Below are 24382 nucleotides of genomic sequence, written 5' to 3'. Positions count from 1 at the left end.
TAGTGCTGTGCTAAGACGCTCGTGTTTCCTCATCACAATTACCCTAGGAGGGTTCACACCCCCATTTTACAGGTGAGAAACCTTGAGGCAGTGTTAAAGTCACAAGCAAGTACAAGGGTACTCCAAAAGTTCCTAGAAAAATGGAAGCAATAGATACTTTATTCTGGTGGGAAAAACTGTGAAATCCATGCATAGTTTTTTGTGCCACATTTTCCATGACGTTTTTGAACATCCCTTGTATAGATCAATGTGAGTAATACTCTATCTACTGGGTTTTCATTGACAATGTATGTGTGCATCTACTAGAAGCTACACTCCCAGCTCTGGAATGTAAAATCACATATAGAACATGGGAGAGTCAAAGAGAGGCTGAGCCCAGGCCAGGAGCTTCCCCTGGGAGGCGTCAGGTGGAGGTCAATCCCTGGGGGACCCCCTGGAGGAAGGAGCGCTGAGTGTGGGAAGCTACAGACGGGACAGGGAGGAGTGGGACATTCAAAGTGAATCTGGATGCCTATGGGATGCCACCACATCCTGCCCTCCCACCCCTCCTTGTCCACTCTACACTTTGGTTTCCTCCATTCCACCTTGAACAGCCTTTAGCATACGAGCAAAACAAACCACACAAAACTTGTGACCCTCCCCAGACCAGCCTCAGAGAGTATCACGAATAGGCGTGTGTCCCTGTCCCCAGCCCTTGTGTTCCCACCCCAACCGCAGACTCCTGCTACGATCGTGTGTGGTAGGTGCAGGGCGAGCTGCGTGTTTCACCTAGCACCAAGGGCAGGCATGGAGGGAGGTAGGAGCTGTAACCCAGGGAGGAGTGACTGCCCACCTGAGAGGTGAGAGACCCGTCAGGTCGGCAAGCAGCAGGTGAGACGGCGCCAGTGCCTGCAAGCATTCCCTCTGCTTGGAGGCCCTCACTCCTCACAAGCCCCCACCCTCCTGCAGAGGAGGGGATAGGAGCCACCCGACTTCCCCAGAGCCTGGCCCAACGCCCGGAACAGAAATGTGGCCCAGTCCTGGACCGGGCCTTGGCAGTGACCAGCACAGGCACGAGGCCAACACTCAACACTCGTGTCTTCTAGGTGCTGGGCTTCGCTGCTTTCTTTGCACTGGTGCTGAAGAGAGTAGAGGACGAGGAGGAGGCCGTGCCCCTGCTGCTGGGACATCTGTCTGGCCCAGGTAAGGGGACCTCGGTGGGTGGAGGCAGGCGCCTGTCTCCTGGTGGTGCTCAGGAGGCTGAGTAGGCCCTGCAGTCCAGCCTCAGGGGTCCCTGGGCTCCCCCACTAGCCTTCCACCCAGGAATACCACCCCTGTCTCCTGTTGCTCCTCTCCTTGCAGCCCCCCACCAGAAGAGGCACTGAGCTCTTCCCTGGTATCCTCTTCCTTCCCCCAGGCTCAGGGCCCTGGGCTTGAGAACAAACTAAATGAAGGAAGATAAATAAAGAAGTAAATGCAGCAGCAGGTGGCAGGCAGGCTACAGAACGTGCCTGTAGATTAGACTTCTAGGACCAAGGTCTGCAAACCTGAGCAGACGGGCAGAGCTAGCCCATCAGCTGTGTCTGCAAATAAAGTTTTATTGGAACACGGTCGTGCTGACCCCTGGCCTAGGCGGCCGCTGATCAATCCCTTCCTGCCAACCTGACCTCTTGTTTCCCACCCCAAGCTTCTGAGGGTACTGCCAGTAAGAGAATTAGACAGAACAAGCAAGCCAACCAAATAAAATCAAGCTGCTACTGCCTGCTGCAGAGATCTCGACTTTCTCGGAAAATAAGCGAGGAACAAACAAACTACGCCCCTGGGCGCGCATTGCTGTACAGCACGGTTACTGTGTCACAGCCCTCAAGTCTTCCATTCCAGGACAGGGTTTTGGCCTTGAGATCCAAAAAGTCCATTAAAATATTCTCTCAAGACAAAAGAGACACCAGCCCCCAGAGCAGTTAAACAGTCATTGCCCTGGCAGTTCCTCAGAGAGGGCGGGCCCTGCGCCAGGCAGTGACAGCGCAGGAACATAAGTGACATGAAATCCACCCATTGAGAGTGCACCGTGTGTTGACTGTGGTAACCATTACCACAATCCAGATGCAAAACACCACCCCACAAGGTTGCCTCCCCCCCAGCCAACACGGCCTTGAATGGGCAGAACAGGCCGCTCACTGCCCCTGGGATGAATGGCCCATTTGCAGAAATGACAGTAGGCAGTAAAAGCACAAGTAGACATCCAGGTGTGATCTGCAGGGAGACCCAGAGGTGGGGCAGAACGAGAGAGTGCAGACTTAACTGAGGTGCTGCCCAGGCTTTCTCCTGAGGGACGGAAGGAAGGGATTGTACACTGGGCATATGCAAAGGCCCTGAGGCAGGACAGAGCTTGTCGTTTTGTGGAAGTTATTGTCAGAGTGGATGGAGCATGGTGAGCTGGGGATCAGAGAGTGTGGTTCAAGATGAGGGGAGAGGGAGGGGTGGGAAGCAAGTCGTGCTGGGATTCAGGGAGGCTTTGACTAGGAGAGTGGCATGGTCTGTTTTGTGAGTTTAGAAAGATGTCTGGTATTGCTCTTAGGGGCTGGAGGAACTGGGTCAAAGGTGCGAATGGGGAGGCCAAGTAGGGAGGCCTGGTGGAGTAGACAGAGGTACGGATCTGCAAGACCATTGGGTCAGTGTGCACCTATCAGAATAGCTAAAGAGAAACACTATGATACCACCTGGTGAGAGAAGGGTCTCCTGGTTGCCAGCAGAGAGCCTGGAACCCATGCCCACTTGGGGGACAGCCCTGGTGTTCTTGCTTCCACAGGTCCCTGTGCCTTGTACCGGGCACGAAGACGCAGCAGCAAGGACATCTACCACCCGCCTCTCGCCGCCACTGTTGAGAAGTTGAAAACCACCCGCCTCCAGGAACAGAAAGCATTTGCCCTCATCAGAGAGATCCTGGGTAGGCGGCCTTGCCCCTGGTTGGTTCCCACCACACGCATGTGCACCTGAGCAGACACACACTGCACAACCTTCAGCAAGTCCCACGCGGCTTCTGGCCTCAATTCCCTGGATGTCAACTCACTCCGGAATTCCTCTACATTTAAAATTCTGTAATAAAAAGTCTGAACCTCCCCTGGCGGTTCCATCCACCCCGAGTGCCCTTTGTTGGCTCCTTGTGCCCTGAGCTCCAGCCACTGGTCTGCTGTTCCTGCGACCCCATGTCCTCTCTGACCCCAGGCCTTGGACCAGTCTGCCCCTTCCTCCCCTCCTCCTCCTCCTTTTCTTCTAATCTGTTTTCTTCTTTAAATCTCAACCTCATCACCGTGTGCTCAGAGCAGCTTCCCCTGTTCCTCCGGAGCTTTCCAGCCTCAGTGTGGGTCTTCAGTGGGTTTCCCAGAAGCAGATCTGAGGGCAGGTAGCTGGCCTGGGAAAGATCGGAGGAAAGGCAGCCAACAAAGCCATCCCTAATCTCAAAATCTGAAATCTGAAATGCTCCCAAATCTGAAAATTTTGGTCCATGCACAGTTACTGAAGACATTGTGCAGTGATGCCTTCAGGCTAGGTGCACAGGTATATACGAAGCAACAGCACATTTCCTGTATGGGCTCAGATCCCATCCCCAACATATCTCATTATGCATATGCAAATATCCCAATGTCCAAATAATCCAAAATCCAAAACAATTCCGGTCCCAAACATCGCAAACAAAGGGCACTCAGCCTGCATAAAGTGTGACCAGTGAGTTCCATGTGAACAATTCAGACTGTCCTGCCAGAGACCTCAGGGACAGAGCACAGTCTGCAGCCCCAGGGTGACCCTCCTCTGACTCAGCATCCTTCCCTGTGTCCTCCAGTGGGAGGCTCTTGGAATGCAGATCCTCAGGCCCAGGCCCAAGGTTCTGGTTCAGGAGGAGCGCGCATCTACCGCATGTGATGTGCAGACTCCTAAACTAAGTCTTTTACACTCAGGGGACCCTCCCAGTGCTCTCACCTGTCTGTCTCCTTCACTGTCATAGCCTCAGCCTTGCAACGTGGCAACTGCTTCACTTGTTAAACTCTGCTCTCTAATGGAATCTGCCCAGGCACTGTTGTTAAGTGCTTTGTAGATACCAATGGGTCCCCTCAATACAACCCAGTGTCGCAGAATTATCCCAATTTCACAGATGATGAGAGTGAGCCAGAGTCACTTGCAAAGGGCACATGGGTAGGAAATGGCAAAGCTGAAATGTGAACCCAGACAGGAAGCCCCATGGTCTGTGATCTGCACTTCTCCCTATTGTGTCTGTAAGGACTGGTTCCACTGTCACCACAGGGGCAAGGGGCTGGGCTGAGGCCTCAACTGTTCCAGGCCATCCACCATTCCATCTCCTTCCCTGGACTTGGTGGGAGTCAGGGATCCTGCTGACCCAGGGCTGTGCCTCCCCTCCCAGCATATGTAGGCTTCCTGTGGATGCTACTGCTGGCCGCCTATGGCCAAAGGGACCCCAGCGCCTACCACTTCAACAGACACCTCGAGCACAGCTTCACCCAAGGCTTTTCAGCCGTGCTGAGCTTCCAAGAGTTCTTCAAGTGGGCCAACACCACCCTCATGGACAACCTGTTCACTCCTCACCCAGGTACAGTCCCAGGCCCCAGGACTGGGCTTCAGCCCCCAAGTCTGTGCTCCTACCTAGGAAGAGATATAGGTCACATCAACATCAGCCGAAGGCCTGGAACCAGGCACAGGAGGCTGTGCGTGCACAAGGGAAGGGCCCCACCCTCCCCTGGTGTGTGCTGCAGGATGTCCCAAGTGACAGACAATAGGGCATGAATCCACTGGGCAATGGCAGTGTACCAGGTGGAAGGAACAACATGAGAAATGCCTGGCTCACCACGGCATATACGTCAGGAACCACAAAGCACTGGATAGTGAGGAGCAGAGCAGGAAAGATCAACAGGGGCCATGTGATGAAGGAGCTCCCCAGTTCAGATTTCCCCTGGAGGAAATGGGGCACCTTGGGGGGTTCCTCATGAGGGAGGAACGTACCCCTGTGGGTTAAGAAAGACCCCTCTGGAAGAATGTGGCAAGTGGAGTGGTGGGTGAGCAAGTTAGGATGCTGGGGAGACAGGATGGAGGCTGACACAGGGACAGGGGACAGCAGTGAATGAGAAAAGGGAATGGATGCACAACAAAACATGAAGAGGTAGGGTGGATGGGACATGGTGACCATTAGGAAGTGAGGGTTGTACATGGGAGACCCGGAAGAAGCTCCTGGCTCCTGGCTTCGGATGGACTCAGCTCCAACCATTGGCAGCCGTTTAGGGAGTGAACCAACAGAGGGAAGACCTTTCTCTCTGTCTCTCCCTCTCACCATCTGTAACTTTACCTCTCAAATAAATAAATAAAATCTTAGGAAAAAAAAGATAGAAGTTTGGAAGAAATGAGAGGAAGGGAATATAATTAAAAAACAAACAAAAAGGGTTGAGGTGAAAGGGAACAGATGATGTCCCGGTCCATGAAAGAGTGTAGGAGTGGTACTCCCCGAGGGAGCAGAGCGGTCTGTGAGGGTAGAGAGGCAGGTCAGGTGGTGAAGGAGGCCTGTGGTTGTCTAGAAGCTTCTCTTGGCAGTCTCTGAAATGGGTACACTAATGTTCCCATTGGCACTGGGACCAGGCAGCTGGGATCTGAAGTGGGTACACTGATGTTCCCATTAGCCCTGGGACAAGGCAGCTGGGATCTGAAATGGGTACACTGACGTTCCCATTAGCCCTGGGACCAGGCAGCTGGGATCTGAAGTGGGTACACTGACGTTCACATTAGCACTGGGACCAGGCAGCTGGGATCTGAAATGGGTACACTGACGTTCACATTAGCCCTGGGACCAGGCAGCTGGGAATGCGTTACGATGATTCCGAGTTCCAACTTCACCCACGTGGTTTTCCTCTTTAGGCTTTATCACGGATGGGAACTCCAAACTGGTCGGCAGTGCCCAGATTCGCCAAGTGAGGGTGCGCCAAGGCTCGTGCCCCCTTGCTCAGCAGCTGCAGGCTTCTCTCAATGGATGCCGTGCGCCATATTCCCTGGATGTTGAAGACTTGGCAGACTACGGGGAAGGCTGGAATGCCTCTGCCCTCAATAGCAGCAACAGCTTTCCCCAGGCTTGGCGGTACCAGAGCCAGAGCCAGCGTCAAGGGTATCCCACGTGGGGGAAGCTCACTGTGTATGGAGGAGGGGGCTATGCGGTCTCCCTGAGCTCTGACCGCCAGAAAGCATCAAGGTAAGGCTCACTTGATCGTTTGAGGCTTTAGGAAAGTCATTTTCTGGAGTCCGTGTCTGAACAGGTGATGTATCTTCAAAATGGGGCTGAGCCGTGCTCACTCGTCATCGTGGGAGGGGCTGAGGGACTCGGAATCAGGTCATGTTTCTGGGTGCTTGGAAACTGCTTGTGCTTGTTTCTCAGAGTAGGAAGGGAAGTCCCTTTCCAGCATTCTCGGGCTGGTGCTCTGAGCTCAGTCTCCTCTGCCAGAGCTGCCCAGGGACGGGGAGCTCACCACCACATAAAGCAGTCCATCACCAGGCAAGAGAGAAGTGCTTAGGGCTCAGCAAGACCTGTACAAGATCTGCAGTTTACCCTACTTGAAGCCGACAAGCTAGCCTGTTCCTGTTTCCTGGATGCTCACAGAAGATGCAAGCCTCCTGTGTCACTTTACAGCAGAAGCAGCCGCGGAACATCATGCTGGTCTGAGTCAGTTTCCTGCCGAGGGCCGTGACAGATGCCGGCCGATGCCTGCAAGGCTGAGCTTGCTCTCACCGCTTTTACAGCAGCACAAACCAGTCTTCTCTTTGTTGGCAGGAAGACACCCTCTCACCCCTCGTGACAGCTCACTGCAAACAGCCCTAAGAAATGGCCTGGCCTTGTGTCCCTGGAGCACAGTGTGAATGTGCAGGGATGCTCGGGGCCCTGGTGTTCTGGGGTCTAGGGATGCTCTAGGGTCTCTGCCAGCACACGCCCTAGAAGCAGGGAACCAGTGTATGTGTCCCAGGCAAATGAGAGAGCCCACCAGAGCGTCAGCTTCCTCCTTTGTAGAACTGTAACACCAAGGCTCCAGGTGCAGCCTGCACCCTGCCTACAAGTAGGGTTCCTTTTCCCAAAGGAAAGCAATGGCAGGGAACCCTGGGGCCCAGGCTAGGACCTCTCTGTTATGCTGTGGGCATGTTTTTGCTGCCACTTGGGGTGACTGAGACATTCTCTCATTCTGCTTCTGGCAAGAAGCAGGATGCAGACCCACTGGGGATTCCACATCCTTTAAAATAGGCCCATTCTTACTGCTGGTGGTGGTAACAGCTGTCATGACTACAATCACACACACACACATGAATACTCACACTCTTGCACCTTCTCAACAATGATTCAGAGGTACCAGACCCATTGTAAATAAGGAACCCAAGGCTAGGGACATTATGAGCAGTCAGGATTTGAACCCATGTTCCTGCGCCACCTCCCAGGCACATGCTGTCGCCACACCAGGCTGGCAGAACTCCAAGAGCTGATTTCACATGAGCTGCCAGCCCCAGGAAGACCTTCATAGCTGCACCTGCCACCTAAGCCCCAGGTGTTTTATGAGGACACGTATTTTATAACACTATGGTTTGCAGACTGAAAAAGCACCAGACTCCCATGGAGGGCTCATCAAAATGTACCACCCTGGACCCCAGCCACTGAGTTTCTGATTCAGAAGGCCTGGGGCCTGAGAATCTGCATTTCCAACAAGTTCCCAGACGATGTTGCTACTATTGGTCTGGAAGCCCATCTTTGTAATATCCTGGAGACTGTGGGCACCAAGATACTGCCCTGAGGACTAATGGTGGTGACCACTCCTCAGACCTGCCCTGCTGGCCCTGGGAGCAGAGCAGAGGGAGGGGAAGTTCAGTCAGGTGCCCCAACCCTGTCAGGGGAGGGAGGGGACAGGGAGCCTTCTGGGATGGACCCTCAAAAGCCCCTCTTTTCCAGAGTTCTCCAGTACCTCTTTGACAACACCTGGCTGGACACACAGACCAGAGCCGTGTTTGTGGAGTTCACCGTGTATAACGCCAACGTCAACCTGTTCTGCATTGTCACACTGATCCTGGAGACCAGCGCCCTGGGTGTGCCACCTTGCCTCAGAGCCTCTTCCATCCGGGCCCAGCTGTCCCAGGGCCAGAGCTGCCTGGAAAATCTAGGCCTGGGTCTTTGTTCTCCCTGCAGCTGTTCATCCCTTGCCTCCCTAGTTCTCCTAAAGGAACCCCTTGGGGTCTAAAGGTGGCTCATCCTCTCTCCTGGGCATTGGGGTGGGAGCTGGCAGGGAGGGGCTGGAGAGAGCGTGACTTGGTAATGGGTGATGCCACCTAAAGCAAGAGTTTTCAACTTGTACATCAACCCAGAGTGTGAAGTTCATTTTACATCACAACCCAATGCACACACACACACAACTGGGGTGAGTCTCGCAGACACCACTGTCCTTAGCTATGTATTCTGTGTTCTCTTTCTATCCCTTAAAAAAAAAAAAAAAAAAAAAAAAAAAAGGCTAATCCCAAACAACTCAAGATCAAGAACATGAGAGCCTGTCAATTTGCCTAAAACTTGACCTCTTCTCCTTTAAATACTAAACACCTAGAAAATATTGTTTCATATCTAATTACAAAAGGGACTATGTAAGGTGAAAGGCAGGTCTTCCATTTCTCCACACAGTGGCATTCTCCACTGGTACCAGGTCCTTTCAAGTTCTTTGACGTTTATTTGTAGACCTTTAGTTCTATTTCTTTTTGCCACTTTTTAGGTTTGGGGGCAGGGGCTTCTGGCCTGGGTGATCAGCAGCTCCTGGAGTGGTCAGGCACTCTCTATTCTGTCATCCCTGGGACTGACTTGGCACACAGAAGACTTACTAGTCAAATTGGCTTACATATTGTTGCTCAAAAATCATTACAATGCAAAAAAGAGGGGGGCGGGCAAAGAAAAAGCAAAACAGAGAAACAACTCAGAAGAAGGCTGAGGGATGGACATGTAGCCTCATGGTTTAGGACGCTGGTTAGAACACCTGGTCCCACATCCAAGTACCTGGATTCAATCCTCAACTCAGGCTCCTGACTCCAGCTTCCTGCTAATGCACACCCTAGGAGGCAACAGTGATGGCTCAAGTAGTCAGGTCCCTGCCACCCACAGGGAAAACCTTGTTTGAGTTCTTAGCTACCAGTTCTGCTCCTGGCCCAGCCCGGCTTTTGTAGGCATTAGGGGGCAGTGAACCAAAGGATGAGCTGCTTATCTTCCTCGCAAATAAACATCTTAAAAGAAAGGTAGAAGCCGGCTCCGCGGCTCACTAGACTAATCCTCCGCCTTGCGGCGCCGGCACACCGGGTTCCAGTCCTGGTCGGGGCGCTGGATTCTGTCCCGGTTGCCCCTCTTCCAGGCCAGCTCTCTGCTGTGGCCCGGGAGTGCAGTGGAGGATGGCCCAAGTACTTGGGCCCTGCACCCCATGGGAGACCAGGAGAAGCACCTGGCTCCTGCCATCGGATCAGTGCGGTGCGCCCGCCGCAGCGCGCCAGCCGCGGTGGCCATTGGAGGGTGAACCAACGGCAAAGGAAGACCTTTCTCTCTGTCTCTCTCTCTCACTGTCCACTCTGCCTGTCAAAAAAAAAAAAAAAAAAAAAAGGTAGAATATTAGGCACATTGGCCATCAGGTGAGCTGATCTTCAGTGTAGTGTCTAGAGAAATGGCATTCACTGAGCCACTTTGGGGTCAGTTGTTCAGTGGGTGGATGTGCTCTGGCTGGAGGTGACTGTTGCCCAGTGGCCCACAGCAGTGCAGGGTAAGGACTGGGGCCATTGTCTTTGGTGTCCACGAGCTTTGAGGGACCTCTGCCTTTTCCCTGGCTCCACCAGCATTTGGGAGGGCTGCAGGCACCCCCTGAGAAGGCAGGTGGCTGTGCTGAACAGAATGTGTTTTGCTTCGCAGGAACCTTCTTTACACACGCGGCCCTGCAGAGCCTCCGCCTGTACCCCTTCACGGATGGCTGGCACCCCTTCGTGGTGGCGGCAGAGCTCATCTACTTCCTCTTCCTCCTCTACTACATGGTAGAGCAGGTGAGGGGTGGACCTGTGGCCCCATGGGCAGGGATGGAGGTTGTGTGAGTAGGGTGTGGGGTGGTCCTGGGCGGGGCCTGAAGAAGAGGGAGGAGAAAGGCTTTGTCTTGGCTGTTTGCGTGGCTCGATTTGGTCTACAGCAGTGATCTAGGCTGCTGTGGACAGCAGCAGCCATGGCAGGGCCCAGCTGGGCACTTCTCAGGACACCTCTACTGAGCTGAAACCTTCCAGAAGGCCAGGGTTGGGGGTGGAGAGGGGTGCCATCCCCTTGACGGGGGGTCTCTGAACTTAGACTGTAGGGGTTCTTAACATCTTGGTCTCATCGGTGGGCCCTTTGTGGCTTTTGCTGCCATTGCTGCCCTTAAAGGGTGCAGGTGCTGGTAACGATAAAGCCTTGAAGATGCTGGGAACCCACCTGAAGCAGGTTGGCGCCCCTCTCCTCCCCAAGAAAGGCCAACCAGATACCTGGAAGGGGTCCTCTGCTCCAGCCACCTCTTCAAAGGAAGAGGGTGATATTTTCATACACTCCCACACAGCAGGCCTCCTGCTAAGAATCTTACGGAGGTTTTCCTTGGCAGGACAAAGGTCTTGTGAGCTCCATTTTGCAGAGTAGGAGAGTCAAGTCCAGAGGTGCTAAGTAATGTATCCAAAGTCACAATTTGAACCCAAGGAGTCTGACACGTTCATCCTCAACTCCTATGCTACAGGGTCAGCCTCGCAAAGCAGGGGACCTGAGTGGTCGCCCTGAGCATGGTCTGTTCAGGCCCCAGAGTCAGTCATTATCCAATAGCATCTCCAGACATTGCATTTGTCTGACAACCTCCCAGGAGAGCTGTCCACCACCTGCCTCCATGCTTCACGCCTCTCCTCCCAGTTCAGAATGCCACACTCCCAATTAAATCTCTCAGAACTTTGTTCTTGCTCCGCAGGTTTGAAAAACCTTCCTCTCTCTCTCCATCCCTTTGTAATGGAGGTGGACCTAGCCTTTTAACCAGCCAAACCAGCAAGCCCTTCCTCCCTAAGAATGCCTGAGGGAAACGGAACAAACCCTAGAAAGTTCTGGGGCGGGGGGAGGCAGCACCTGCCCAGAATGGTTCTCTTTGATCTGGGACACCTGTTGGGGGAAGTAGACTTTAAACACCTGCCAATCCAGATAACCTCTCCACAATAGGAAAGACAGAAAACAACTTTTTTTTTTTAAGAAATTTTTAAAATTGTGGTGACTTGGCCGGCGCCGCGGCTCACCAGGCTAATCCTCCGCCTAGCAGCGCCGGCACACCGGGTACTAGTCCCAGTCGGGGTGCCGGATTCTGTCCCGGTTGCCCCTCTTCCAGGCCAGCCCTCTGCTGTGGCCAGGGAGTGCAGTGGAGGATGGCCCAGGTGCTTGGGCCCTGCACCCCATGGGAGACCAGGAAAAGCACCTGGCTCCTGGCTCCTGCCATCGGATCAGCGCGGTGCGCCGGCCGCAGCGCGCCGGCCGCGGAGGCCATTGGAGGGTGAACCAACGGCAAAAGGAAGACCTTTCTCTCTGTCTCTCTCTCTCTCTCACTGTCCACTCTGCCTGTCAAAAAAAAAAAAAAAATTGTGGTGACTAGACAGAGCATTACCATGTGGGCCGTGGGTCAGAGCAAACTCATTACCTGAACACCCTTCTGCAGCCGTTGCCACCACCCCTCTCAGAACTTTCTCATCTCAAATCACCCAAACCAGCCCATTAAGCAATTCCCCAGAACTCCTTATGAGAACCACTTTTATTATTGGGAGCATTAAACTGGAAGGTGATGTGCACCACAGATGACAAAGCTAGAACTCCAGTCCTCTTGGGGAGCCGAGTAGGTGGCACCTGGACACACCTGTTCTTAACAGGAAGTGCTGGATTCTTTAAGTGAGAGGACAGGACGCCACCACACCCACTCATCACCCTGTCCTTCCTAAATTAACCTGGCCACTGGGGTGGCCACCTTTGTTAATTGGCTTTGTCAAAAGGAAAAATAAACTTTGATCTTTATGACAGGAGTTTTGCAACTTGGAGCCAGGTACCTACAGAAGGAAGAGGAGATGCTATCTTCCATGACAATTACACTTCAAAGACAGGACTAGCGGGAGAGGTCAAGGTGTCCTTGAGAAAAGTATTCCCAAAACCCGCTAGAAGCTCAGTTACTTTTTCAAAAGACTTATCTGCATCTCAGAGGCTGAGAAAGACCTCACAATTGCAGGCTTTCTCAAGTGAGGCAGGTGGGGGAGAGTCTCTGGTCTTGCCTGCTTTTAACTAATTTTCTTTTCTTACTACAGATGGTATTTACTCTTACAAGCACTGCAGCCAGGGTCAGTGGTGGGGGCAGGTGGAAGCATCTACCCCCCAAGCCCTCCACTGCACTCCCTGCACAAGGGGCCAAGGCACGAGGAGGCTCCCAGGATCTCTAACTCCTGCTGGGGTGGAAGGCCCGTGGTGGGCAGGGAGCAGCTGTGGGGCCAGGGTATGGGGCAGTTGTCACCACAGCCTTCGGCAGAACCTTGCTCTCCTTCCCCAGGGCAAGCTCATGAGGAAGCAGAAGTGGGGCTATTTCAGCAGCAAGTGGAACCTCCTGGAGCTGGGCATCATCCTGGCCAGCTGGAGCGCCCTGGTGGTGTTCGTCAAGAGGGCAATCCTGGCTGAGCGTGATCTCCGGCGCTGCCGGAAGCACAGGGAGGAGTAAGTGGCCGCCGTCTGAGATCTGGGGTCAGAGGGAGGTTCTGGAAACCTTACTGACCCTCGGCAGGTCCAAGTGCAATTCCAGCAGAAGTGATAGCAGGGTTGGGGTCTAAAGCATATACAATTGGAGAGGGTTCGTGAAGACAAACCGGAACACTTTCCTGCTTTTGCAAATCTCACCAAAACGGAGGGTCATGTGGCAGAGGGTCAGGGCTCTCTCAGCGTTTTGGGGGAGACCTTTGCAAATGTCAGTGACCACCTGTGTTAGCACTGACCGAGGGTCCACTGGGTGCCGGACTCAGTGAGCCCTCCTGGAACCACTGAAGGTGGAGGTTACCATCGCCCCGACTTAACAAGAAACTGAGGCCCAGGGATGAGATGTGACCGCCCCAAGTCTCCACAGCTGCAATGTGGTAGAGAAGTCATTTAAACCCAGCTGGTGTGGCTCCAGGTTCCTCTCCTTCACTCTGAGTGCTTGTGTGTCTTTGTTGTAAAGATACAGCTAACAGCCGGCGCCGCGGCTCACTAGGCTAATCCTCCGCCTAGCGGCGCTGGCACACCGGGTTCTAGTCCCGGTCGGGGTGCCGGATTCTATCCCGGTTGCCCCTCTTCCAGGCCAGCTCTCTGCTATGGCCAGGGAGTGCAGTGGAGGATGGCCCAAGTGCTTGGGCCCTGCACCCCATGGGAGACCAGGAAAAGCACCTGGCTCCTGGCTCCTGCCATCGGATCAGTGCGGTGCGCCCGCCGCAGCGCGCCGGCCGCGGCGGCCATTGGAGGGTGAACCAACGGCAAAGGAAGACCTTTCTCTCTGTCTCTCTCTCTCACTGTCCACTCTGCCTGTCAAAAACAAACAAAAAAAAAAAAACAAAACAAAACAAAAAAAAGATACAGCTAACATACGTACGCTATTGCTGGCTGTCACACATAGTCATACAACACTCCCTTTTAAAGCACTATTTCCCCTACTTGAATCTTCTTGCAACCTCTAGGAGATGGCGTTAAAAAATTTTTAATGTCATTTTACTTGATAGGCAGAATGAGAGAGGAAATACATGTCTTCATCCGTTGGTTCACTCACTCGCCCTCAAGGCCCCCAGCAGCCAGGCCTGGGCCAAGGTGAAGCCAGAGATGCCATGATCATCATTCCTTTTTCACAGATGAAGAAAAATCTTGTAGTCGGCACAGAGAGGCTGTTTGTAGGGGTCACACAGCAAGTTCATGCAGCACTCGGAATTTGAACCCTATTTCTAACCTCCACCATTGGTCTCACTCAGTCAACAAACCAGCGGAAGCTCCACCCTCTCTGAAAGTTCCCCTTAATAAAAATGTCTCAGTATCAGCACAGTTCTTTGAGTTCAGAAACTGTCAGAAGCACTTCTATTTTTATTTGAGCTGATTGTAAATACTAAAAGCATTTATTTCAAACACTCAGAAGTGCTTTGGCTCTGGAAGGGGTGGCACATCCAGCACTCTTGCTGTTTGTAAATTCAGTTTTACTGCAACGCTGCCACGCCACTTTGCTGACGTGTTGCCCAGGGCGACTTTTCTGTGCTCCTGTGCAGCAGCAGTGGAGAGAGATGACATCAGTTCTTTGTCTCACATGAAAGAAGAATTTCCATGTGGACAAGGCAGAGAGAAAGCAGCGATGGAGGGGGAGGGGGAGTGCCTCCAAGAGAGGCAAGCCAATGCACTTTTGGGAGAAAGGAAAAAAAAAAAAAAACAGTGGCTAGCAATCAAAAGGCCTGATTTGTAATCTTGTCTGTCCAGTCTAGTTTGCCCATAATAAAACAAACAAACAAAATCATCAGAAGGGTGGAATCTGTTTTCATGGTAAGCTGGGAACTCAGAAGAATGAAAACACCACTTGGTTGCTATTCTCAGGATAAAACTAGAAGCTTCAGAGGAGTGGGATAGGCGCTTTTGTCTTGCTAAAGGCAGCTTTTGGAGAGAAACCTGCAGTGGAATTCAGCACTTTGATCTTGCTAAAGATAAGTTTTGGGTTTTGCACCCTCTTGGAGGAACTCCACTTTCCCTCTTTATAACCGGGCGGGCGCACCTAACTGCCTATTAGCCTGGGTGACAGTCACACTACAGTGGCAGAGCTGAGTCACGTGACAGCAAGCGTCTGGCCCACAAAGCCTCAAATGTGTAGCCTCTGGCCCTTCACTGCAAGAGCCTGTGGATTTCTGTTTAGAGGACAAAGGCTGAGCTCTGGGCGGGAACAATGGGGAGCTGTTCCAGGTCAGACGGGACTGAGGTCACTGGCAGACCCCAGGCTAGCCAGCCTTTCTGATTCCTCACAGTGATCCAACACAGGCTTCATTCTTGACATCCGCACAGACGGGGTCTTGTTTTCATCAAACAATTTTAATTTCGTCAAACAAGAGAGCTCTCTCTTTACACGGAACGTCAGAAAACAGAAAAGCAATCTGCCACTTTGATAGACATCCAAGCATAGTTAAATCTGAAACTTCACTTGAGTCTCTCAGTTGAATTTGATGAATCAATTAACCAAAATTCTGTTTGCTTTAGAAGCTTGTAGATCTCACTTTCTTGTTGAAATAAGTCATTCTGACAGCCAGGTCCTGGATTTAAAAAATGCCTTGTAAGCCCAAATGATTTAGCTCACAGCAGCTTTAACCCAGTGGTTCTCAGCCTGGGTCAGAGGCAGAATGGCCGGGCAGAGGAGACGCCCCTTCGGCCACACCCACATCCCAGACCTACGATGCTGGTGCCCCACACAAGCTGAAAAGCTTGCTTAATTAGAGCTGACTGCTATTACAAAGGAGGGTTTAAGCATTGTTATTGATTCCACATACAAGAGCAACTGAATGGCTCCAGAGTGGATGCGGTATTTTTAAAGAGAAAGGAAAAGGGGGCTGCAGGAGCCCAAGGAAGAAGCTGCCAACCATCCCAGCAGCTCCAAAGGGGAGGAAGGTTCTGGAAGGCAAGAGGTTTGGATAGAAAGGTATTATCTCTCTGGCGTGGCCAGGACCCATGGTGCCCAGTCCAGTCCTGGTGTCTGCTCCCTTGGAGTAGTCCTGCAGAGAGCTGACCTGCAGGATGGGTACCTGGCAAGTTCTCAAGGCCAGAGGGCTTTGGGGCAGGTGCTCTATCCTCCGGCCTGCTCCAACAGGCTTCTCCTGCAGAACAGACTGGAAGGCAGACCTCACAAAATTTTCAATTCACAAGAAACATGTCTGCATTAGAAGGGAAAACCTTGAGTCCAGTAAATATCCCTGAGAAAATCACATGTTGGTTGGTCTGTCTTCTTAGGAATATATACACGTATGTGTGTTTATGATTATGACTGTATTGGTCAGCTTTTTGTTACTATAACAGAATACCTGAGGCAACCTGCCTCTAAAGAAGGTTATTTTGGTTCACCGTTCTGGAGGTTCACAGCTCCAAGACTGGGCAACCCCCAAAGGTTCAGCCCCTGTGTGGGCAGCTGATGGCAACCGCAGAGCAGAAATGGAGGAGGAACCATACGGTGAGCTAGGAAGCAGAGAGTGGGCAGGCCCAAATGCAGGCTTTGATAACAGCCCTCTAACTGGACGCTCCCAAAAACCCATGGCTACCTCCGTTTCCTCCTAGATAGGACCACCCTGGGAACCAAGCTTTGAACACGTAGGCTTTTGAGGGACATCCAACATCCAAATTAGTATATAAATCGTGGCAATTATATTTATATTTCTTATATTACATCCATAATATGTATGCATCTCTGTATCATATTTATTTATCATGTGACATTAATGGTATTGCCACTTATAAGGAAATACACTTGCATTTGGGATGGAATGGTGGGCAGAGACTTTGAAATCACACACACCTGGATTCCAGCTCTCACTCTTGCACTCAGATCACTGCTAATGTCACTGGCCGTGTGCCCTCCCGCCAACTCTCTGTGAAACGGAGCTGGCAAGGCTTACCTCATCTAGAAGTTCAAACGAGACCATGCAAATCAGGTTCCCACTTAAACAGCACCTTCCATTCTCCCTTCAGATACAAGGGTAATTCCAATAGTCTCTGCAAAAAAAGAATTAAAAGAAATCTCTGCATAATTTTGTCATAATTCTCATCTTTCATGAACTGTTTGAAGTGCCTGCACATTAAGCAGCACTGGACGTAGCAGACAAGTGTGCTGGGGGAGGTAGCACCAGTGAGCCCAGTTCAGGAAGAGGAAGACTCACAGAAGCCCCTGGCTCTATCACCTTCCCATTGTCCACAGCTCCGCAGCCATTAATCAGGAGTGCTAGTTAGTCACATGAACTAGCAACCGAGGCCCCATAACCACGTTGTCTTTGTCACCATCACCATCATTCTCACCATCATCACAGGACTATCATCACCATCACCCGGCTGTAGGCATTGGCACAGCTCTGTCTCCCAGACCCATTTCTGGACATGACGGCCTCCGAGCGGCTGATGAGCCTAAGCCTGCCTGTGTGATCTCCAGCTGGACTGTTCACCGTCTCTGAACTCATATCTGTCCCACAGGGCCATCAGTTTCAGTGAGACAGCAGCTGCCGATGCTGCCCTGGGCTACATCATCGCGTTCCTAGTTCTCCTGTCCACAGTGAAGCTCTGGCACCTGCTCAGGCTGAATCCCAAAATGAACATGATCACCGCAGCCCTGCGCCGTGCCTGGGGTGACATTTCGGGCTTCGGCGGCGTTGTCCTTGTCATGCTTGTGGCTTATTCTGTCGCGGTGAGTGGCTCCTTTGGGAAAATCTCAAGGCTGGACTCTGGAAGCCAAGGCTACTCAGTGTTGGGAAGCGGATGGTGAGGAGGCATTGGGTCTAGGACAAACAAGACCCGGCTCCCCTCAGTGAAGGATCCCTTCCTGCATTAGACCCTACTTGGTTGTGTGGTCCTCCTGACGTCCCCACTGCTCAGAGGCCCGGGGCCAGTTTCCAGACAAGCATAGAGTCAGGGGATGAATGGGTCACCCTGTTCCTGAGCCAGGGCATAGGAGGGGGCATGAGGGTAGGTAAGCCCACAGGTCAACAGTTAGTGCCCTAGACATGAGGCATGATTCATTCACTCAGCCCCTCAACATACAGCAGTCTGGCCATCACATGTCTTTTGTGACGGGGGGTGGTGGGTGCGGAATCTAAAATATTAAACTTTCAACTCTTTATTATCAAGTAACAAGAGGATCAAAGACTCTCTTCCACTGTGGCTCATCTGCCACATCTTGATCTCCAACCAAATATGCACCCCATGCAGATGCTCAAGTTCACGGTTCCTATGAACCCTGGACCCCACTCATCTGTACCCTCTCCCCACCCCTCCCCATTCTCACCATGGCCCCCTCCAGGCTCTCACTCCTCCACTCTCTGATCACACCATCTGGCAGCCCATCACCAGTCACCTCCATCCCTAACTCTCAGCCATCCTCTATCCCTCTCACCTCAGCCCTGACCCCCTTCCATCTCTAGCCCCACCCCTGCTCTCCCACCCTGGAGTGCTTTGATGGAGTGAGGTGGGTGCCCTGATGGAGTAGGGAGGCTATGTGCTGAAAAGTCACAGTCTGTGAAAACTCCCTGTCCCAGTGCCCTGATTTATGAAGATCCACGCAGTACTTGGGCTGTGGGGATAATGCAGTGTCCTCTGGGACAAGTCACCCACTCAGAGCCAAAGGTGCTGGGTCTCCCTGTCATACCACATCCCTGGGAAAGTCTTGGGAGGGGGATTGTGGTGTGGTGAGTGGAATTGTGGTGGTGGGAGGGGATCCCTGCCCAGGCAAAAGCAGCCCATTGTCCATCCACCCCAACTTCTCCAGAGCAAAAAGGCTGTGGCCTCAGACACCCAGTTTCATAACTGAGTTTTTGAGCAGCCACCTGGTGGGTGCAGCAGTGGCTGGGCGGGTGGGTACCTGAGCTGCAGAAGTGTACCTGAGCTCTTCCTTGTGCTGATAGAGGCAGGTACAGATTCCATCGGAGCCTGTGGACACAGCCATGGTCCTGGACAAGGTCACTGGGTAGGCACTTGTAATGCATAACACACACACATACACACATGTTCATGCATGTGCAGATGCTGATGACCACAGGTGCACACACGCACAGGCATGTGGAGAGAAATGCATCCTGTACAGACCCAGCTTGTGCGCACACCCACTTTCAGGGCCCTGTACACAGACACCGACTCTAACAGCGGGCTCTGTGGGGCTTCATAGTTTCTTCTCTGTTCATGAGGACTCTTTCCACAACAGTCAAACTTGATATTTGGTTGGAAACTCCGTTCCTACAAAACTCTCTTTGATGCGGCAGAAACGATGATCAGCCTTCAGCTGGGAATCTTCAACTATGAGGAGGTAACAGGGCTGGGGGAGAGGGGCATGGACACGGCCATCCACGCTAAGCCTGTAGGAAAACTAGAAAATGCACCCTGCACCCCCCATCATGCCCCTCTCAGGTCCATGGCCTGGCAAGCGCTGGGCCACTTTGCACAAATACAAAGTTCCCCTTCTTCCAGACAGACAGCCTCATGTTAGAGCCCACAGCATCCCCCTGCAGACTCCTACTCTGGGAACGTCGCAGGTCCTGCTGACTCAGGAGAGCATCTCCTGTCCTTGCCAGAAATGGCACCCATCTTTCGAGGGGATTATACTGGGGAGCCAGGGTGCTGGCTCCGAGCACTTCTTGCATACTCTCAGCCCCCACCCCCCGGCAGAGGGGACCCTCGGGCTCCAGGCTCTGCCCAACTCTGAGGGGTGGCCTTTTGGACACAGGACACAGGGACGACTCTGGCTTTCCTCCTGCAGGTCCTGGACTACAGCCCTGTGCTTGGCTCCTTCCTAATTGGGTCCTGCATTGTGTTCATGACGTTTGTGGTGCTGAATCTGTTCATCTCTGTCATCCTGGTGGCCTTCAGCGAGGAGCAAAAATGCAATCAGGTGAGTCCCTCTGGACTATTCTACATCCATGGTTGACCCTGAACCATGAAGAGGCTGGCTGAGTAGCCTGAGACGTTAGGCAGACCTGAGATTTCCATTTGTAACCTAAAGCCCTCGTTTTGTAGGAGAGGAAACTGAGGGAGGAAATCACAAGTGAGGCGCAGAGCTTAGACTAGACTGGGTCCTCGTGAGCTCCATTCACTGCCCTGTGACCTTCTGCCCTGTCTGCACTTTAGAATCACCCACCCCCAGCCTTCTAGAAACTGCCACTGCCACACCAGAGACCAACAAAAACAGAATCTCTGGTGTAGGACCAGGCACTGGTACTTCTGTCATCCCCTCTGCTGAGGCTGAGAGCCCCTGCACTACGCCCCACCACCTCGACCTCCATCACAGAGGCACAGAGAGGAGCCAGTGGGGAGGGTGGTCAACTTCCTCCACTGGGGAAGACGGTCTGCTTGCCATGCTCCTGGCAAGAAGGGGGCGTTTAAACGTAGACTCCGCACGGAACAAAGCACCCCACCACTTGCAGGACGCTTCCTTCATGACACCTGTGGCGCTAAAAGCTTCACAGATTTTTATTTTATTTAATCCTGAAGACAGCTCGCTGGAACAGGTGTACTGCACTGTGGTTTGGAGTGGAAGTCATTTACTGTGGATCACAGAGCTAGAAAGTAGAAAGTGTAACTGGAACCCAGGTCTGCCTGATTCGGGTATGAGTGTGTTTTTGTTTTTGTTTTTGTTTTAACAGGCAGAGTGGACAGTGAGAGAGAAACAGAGAGAAAGGTCTTCCTATTGCCGTTGGTTCACCCTCCAATGGCCGCCGCGCTGCGGAAGGCGCACGGCGCTGATCCAATGGCAGGAGCCAGGTGCTTCTCCTGGTCTCCCATGGGGTGCAGGGCCCAAGTACTTGGGCCATCCTCCACTGCACTCCCGGGCCACAGCAGAGAGCTGGCCTGGAAGAGGGGCAACCAGGACAGAATCTGGCGCCCGACCGGGACTAGAACCTGGTGTGCCGTGGCGCTGGCCCCGGGTATGAGTGGTTTACCTAGTGCTTCTGGAGCTGCAGTTGTGTTAAGGGAGAGCCTAATGGGAGCTCACCTGTCTCTTCCAGGCTAGAAGACGCCTTAAAATCCGCATGCCTAACAAACCCTATGACGCTGTTGTTCCTTCCCAGCACTCCCACCTGCTTGGCAGCCAGGAAACTCATCATCAGATCTTGTGATCCCAGGCACCCTCCAGTCCCCTCCCCCAGGTAGAGTTTAGATGCTTAGGCAGAAGGTTCCAGTCCACTGGGTCTTTCTGGTGATCAGCCCCAATCAGAAGCTACCTAGATGCCCCAACTTAAGTTGTTTCATTAGCATAAACTCAAGTGTCATTTTTTAAGCTCATTACCAAATAGAGAAAGACACCCCTATTACACAGGGCATTTCAATGGTTTAGGAACAGGAAGCAGTGACAAAAACCAACTATACTTCCTATTGTGCCCTTGATATACTGAAAACAGTTTTGAAGTGTTTAGGAAGCACATTTTTCATTTTAGCACTGAAGCAGAGAATATTGCTAGGTTTAACCCAGGTACTCAGATTCTATCCTGATTTGGCAGTTAGACACTCTTAACTGAAGTTAGTTTTTCAGAGCGAGTCCCTGCTGAGAAGCATGCAGACTAAACCCATCCATCTAAAAATGAAGATACAGTCCACATACTGTAAAATCCACCACTTGAACATAACCAATGCCATGTTTTTAGTATATCTGCAGAGCTGTGCATCCACTGCTACTACCTAATTGCAGAACATTTCCATTATTCCAAAAAGAATCTATACCCACTCATAATCATTCCTCACACTCCATATCTCCAGCCTCTGGAAAGCACTACTCTACCTTATGCTTCTCTTGATTTCCCTGCCTATTCTGGACATTTCATATAAATGGTATCATACACCGTGTGGCCTTTGGTAAATGGCTCATGTCACTTAGTATCATCCACATCATAGTGTTATAGGTGAACTGGCAGTGGAGAGAATATTATTTGTCTCACATGGAAGAATTTGGAAGCAGACAAGGCAAAGAGAAAAGCAAGATTTAAAGGTTTAAAAGCAAGATTTATTAGTCAGAGATCTCCCACCACAGTGGCCTGTAGGGGGGCTTCAGGAAAAGCAAACCCAAAGGGGCTGGTGGTAGTGGGGTTTTAGGCACATTTTAGAAAAAAAAAAAAAAAAAAAAACTTGACAATCAGATTGACATTCAGTTATAAGGCAGGGACAAAACCCCTCAAAAGACCTGATTCATAATCTCTTATCCCATCTGACTTGTTCCTGATAAAACAAACAGCCATCAGAAGGGTGAGATAGGTAAGTTGTTTACAGTAAACTGTGAGCTCAGGAGGCTGGAATCACCACTCCTTGCTATTCTTATGATAAAATTGGAAGCTCCCAAGAAGTGGGCAATCAGGTGCTTTTGACCTTGCTAAAGACAACCCTTGGGGGAAAGCAAGCACTCTGCTCCGCCTCTTAACCCATCTGACTCCTCACAATAGTGTGTATCATGACTTGTTTCCTTTTGATGGCTGAATAATATTCCACTGTGTGTATAAGACACAAATGTGGTAATCCAAACATCAGTTGATGGCCATTTGGGTCGTTTCCATATTTTAGCTATTGTGAATGATAATGAGCCTCAGGTACAGATTTTTGCATGGACACAGGCTTTCATTTCTCCAGGCATATTCCTAGAGGTGAAATTTCAGGGTCATAAGGTAACTGTGTCTCACAGTTTGAGGAACTGCCCATTGCTTTCCAAAGAGTTGCACCATCATATACTCCTAGCAGCGACTTCAGGCGTGTAAAGTCTTGTACCTGAACCTGAGATCAGGCACTTGCTGCAAGAGAAGCCAGTGACTCAGGAGATGACAGTCTGGGGGAAAGTAGGGGAGAAAGATGCTAGCAGCCAGGGATGTGGCAGGCTAGTGCCTCAACATCCAACTGCTCCACCAAAGGGAATCGGGTCAAGTTTACACAGGGAAACACAGATTTAGCTACCTGGCTATAATCATGCAAGGGGTACTTAGCAGGTGAGGTCTTCCATATGCCCCATTGCTAGCTGGGTCCCTGTCTTGCTGTTACAGAAACCTGGGGTGGGGCCGGCACCGCGGCTCACTTGGCTAATCCTCCACCTGTGGCACCAGCACCCCGGGTTCTAGTCCTGGTTGGGGCACCGGATTCTGTCCCAGTTGCTCCTCTTCCAGTCCAGCTCTCTGCTGTGGCCTGGGAGTGCAGTGGAGGATGGCCCAAGTGCTTGGGCCCTGCACCCACATGGGAGACCAGGAGGAAGCACCTGGCTACTGGCTTCAGATCAGTGTAGTGCGCTGACTGTAGCGGCCATATGGGGGGTGAACCAACGGAAAAGGAAGACCTTTCTCTGTCTCTCTCTAACTCTGCCTATCCAAAAAAAAAAAAAAAAAAAAAAAGGAAAGAAAGAAATCTGGAGAATCTGGAGTGGGAAAACTCCCTTCATTCAAGAACTCCCTTCATTCAAGCAGGCACTGGAGACAGTGGAAGATTGAAGGAGTTTATTAACACCAGAGGGCTCAGCCGGAATCATTTCCTGAAGACTGGGCAACAAACCCAAGTTTCTTAAAATATCTTTAAATTGCAGCCTGTGTGACTTAGGACCACACTTCCAACAGTCCATGGGTCCAGTATGTTTTTAAAAGAGATACTAGGAGTGGATTCGTTAGGACAGATTTATGACTGGAGTTTACAGAAGCAGAACTTAGGACTTCTTCCCTCCCTAGACAAGATCACAGTGGGCAGCTGCTTCACTAGTTAATTGTGAGCAGCCACTTTTCAAGGTTAGTGCTGGGGGGTGTCCCCTTTTCTTTCTCTGTCCCTGGTTGAGGCTGTCATTCCTCGACATTGTGGCCAGGGAAGTGCAAACAAAATCATCAGTGAAAGAGTGGGTGGGGGTCCCAGGTCAGTTACAGGTCACTCAGGTCTCTGAGTCCCCGAAATGTTGTGTTGTTGGCCTCTGCTGCAGTCCTCTGGGTGGCCAAGGACACTTTCTGACCGGTTTACTGAGTGGGACTCTTTGGTAGCTGCACTCTGCCTTCCCTCTTTCAGAGAAATTGTTTTTTCTTTGCTTTGAGCTATTTATGAAATACATGTAGGTGGTTGTGTTACAGGTGAGATGGCAGCAGAAAAAGATTTACCTCGGTTCTGTGTCTCACGTGAAAGAATTTCCACGCAGACAAGGCAGAGGGAAAAGCAAGATTTATTTAAGTCAGGAACCGCCTGCCAAAACTCTACAAGTGGGGCTCCAACAGAGGCAAAACCTGAGGGGCTGGTGGTAGTGGGGTTTTAAAGCACAATTTTGGGGAGAAAAATTGATAATCAGCTAACAGTCAGTTGCAAGGCTGGGGACATAACCCATCGAAACGTCTGATTTGTATTTGCCGTGTTTAGCTTGCTACCTGAAGGAGGGCAAAGGTAACTTCTGTTTTCACTGTAAACTGGGAACTCAGAAGGGTGGACTCACCTCTCCCTTGCTGTTCTCGTGATAAAACTGGAAGCTCTAAGGACTGGGACAGGCACTTTTGTCTTGCTAAAGGCAGCTTTTGGGGAGAAACTTGCAGTGGGATTCAACACTTTGATCTTGCTAAAGATTACTTTTGGGGCCAGGGCTGTGGCTCACTTAGTCAACCCTCCACCTGTGGCGCTGGC

At 51.6% G+C, this 24382-nt stretch overlaps 1 protein-coding gene and 1 long non-coding RNA gene across 2 annotated transcripts in view; one reads left to right on the top strand and one right to left on the bottom strand.

The window, feature by feature from the left end:
• The window catches only part of LOC127491338 (uncharacterized), a 101005-nt gene that overhangs the window by 45412 nt on the left and 31211 nt on the right, over nucleotides 1–24382 (bottom strand). The window contains exon 3 of the long non-coding RNA XR_007919977.2: nucleotides 16690–16786. This is a non-coding gene — a long non-coding RNA (uncharacterized lncRNA). The remainder of the gene's footprint in view (nucleotides 1–16689; nucleotides 16787–24382) is intronic.
• LOC100357827 (polycystin-1-like protein 2) overlaps nucleotides 1–24382 on the top strand; it is a 99086-nt gene that overhangs the window by 73811 nt on the left and 893 nt on the right. Inside the window, exons 33-42 of the mRNA XM_070062795.1 lie at nucleotides 1086–1182; nucleotides 2789–2926; nucleotides 4397–4582; nucleotides 5896–6223; nucleotides 7958–8091; nucleotides 9935–10062; nucleotides 12594–12754; nucleotides 17258–17468; nucleotides 18978–19079; nucleotides 19530–19661. Of these exons, the coding sequence (XP_069918896.1) occupies nucleotides 1086–1182; nucleotides 2789–2926; nucleotides 4397–4582; nucleotides 5896–6223; nucleotides 7958–8091; nucleotides 9935–10062; nucleotides 12594–12754; nucleotides 17258–17468; nucleotides 18978–19079; nucleotides 19530–19661 (1617 nt within the window). The remainder of the gene's footprint in view (nucleotides 1–1085; nucleotides 1183–2788; nucleotides 2927–4396; nucleotides 4583–5895; nucleotides 6224–7957; nucleotides 8092–9934; nucleotides 10063–12593; nucleotides 12755–17257; nucleotides 17469–18977; nucleotides 19080–19529; nucleotides 19662–24382) is intronic.

Source organism: Oryctolagus cuniculus, chromosome 18 (genome assembly GCF_964237555.1).
Source record: "Oryctolagus cuniculus chromosome 18, mOryCun1.1, whole genome shotgun sequence".
In the NCBI taxonomy this organism is placed as follows: domain Eukaryota; kingdom Metazoa; phylum Chordata; class Mammalia; order Lagomorpha; family Leporidae; genus Oryctolagus; species Oryctolagus cuniculus.
Note: the sequence above shows the minus strand (reverse complement) of the source record. Positions and strands in the feature narration are given on the sequence as shown.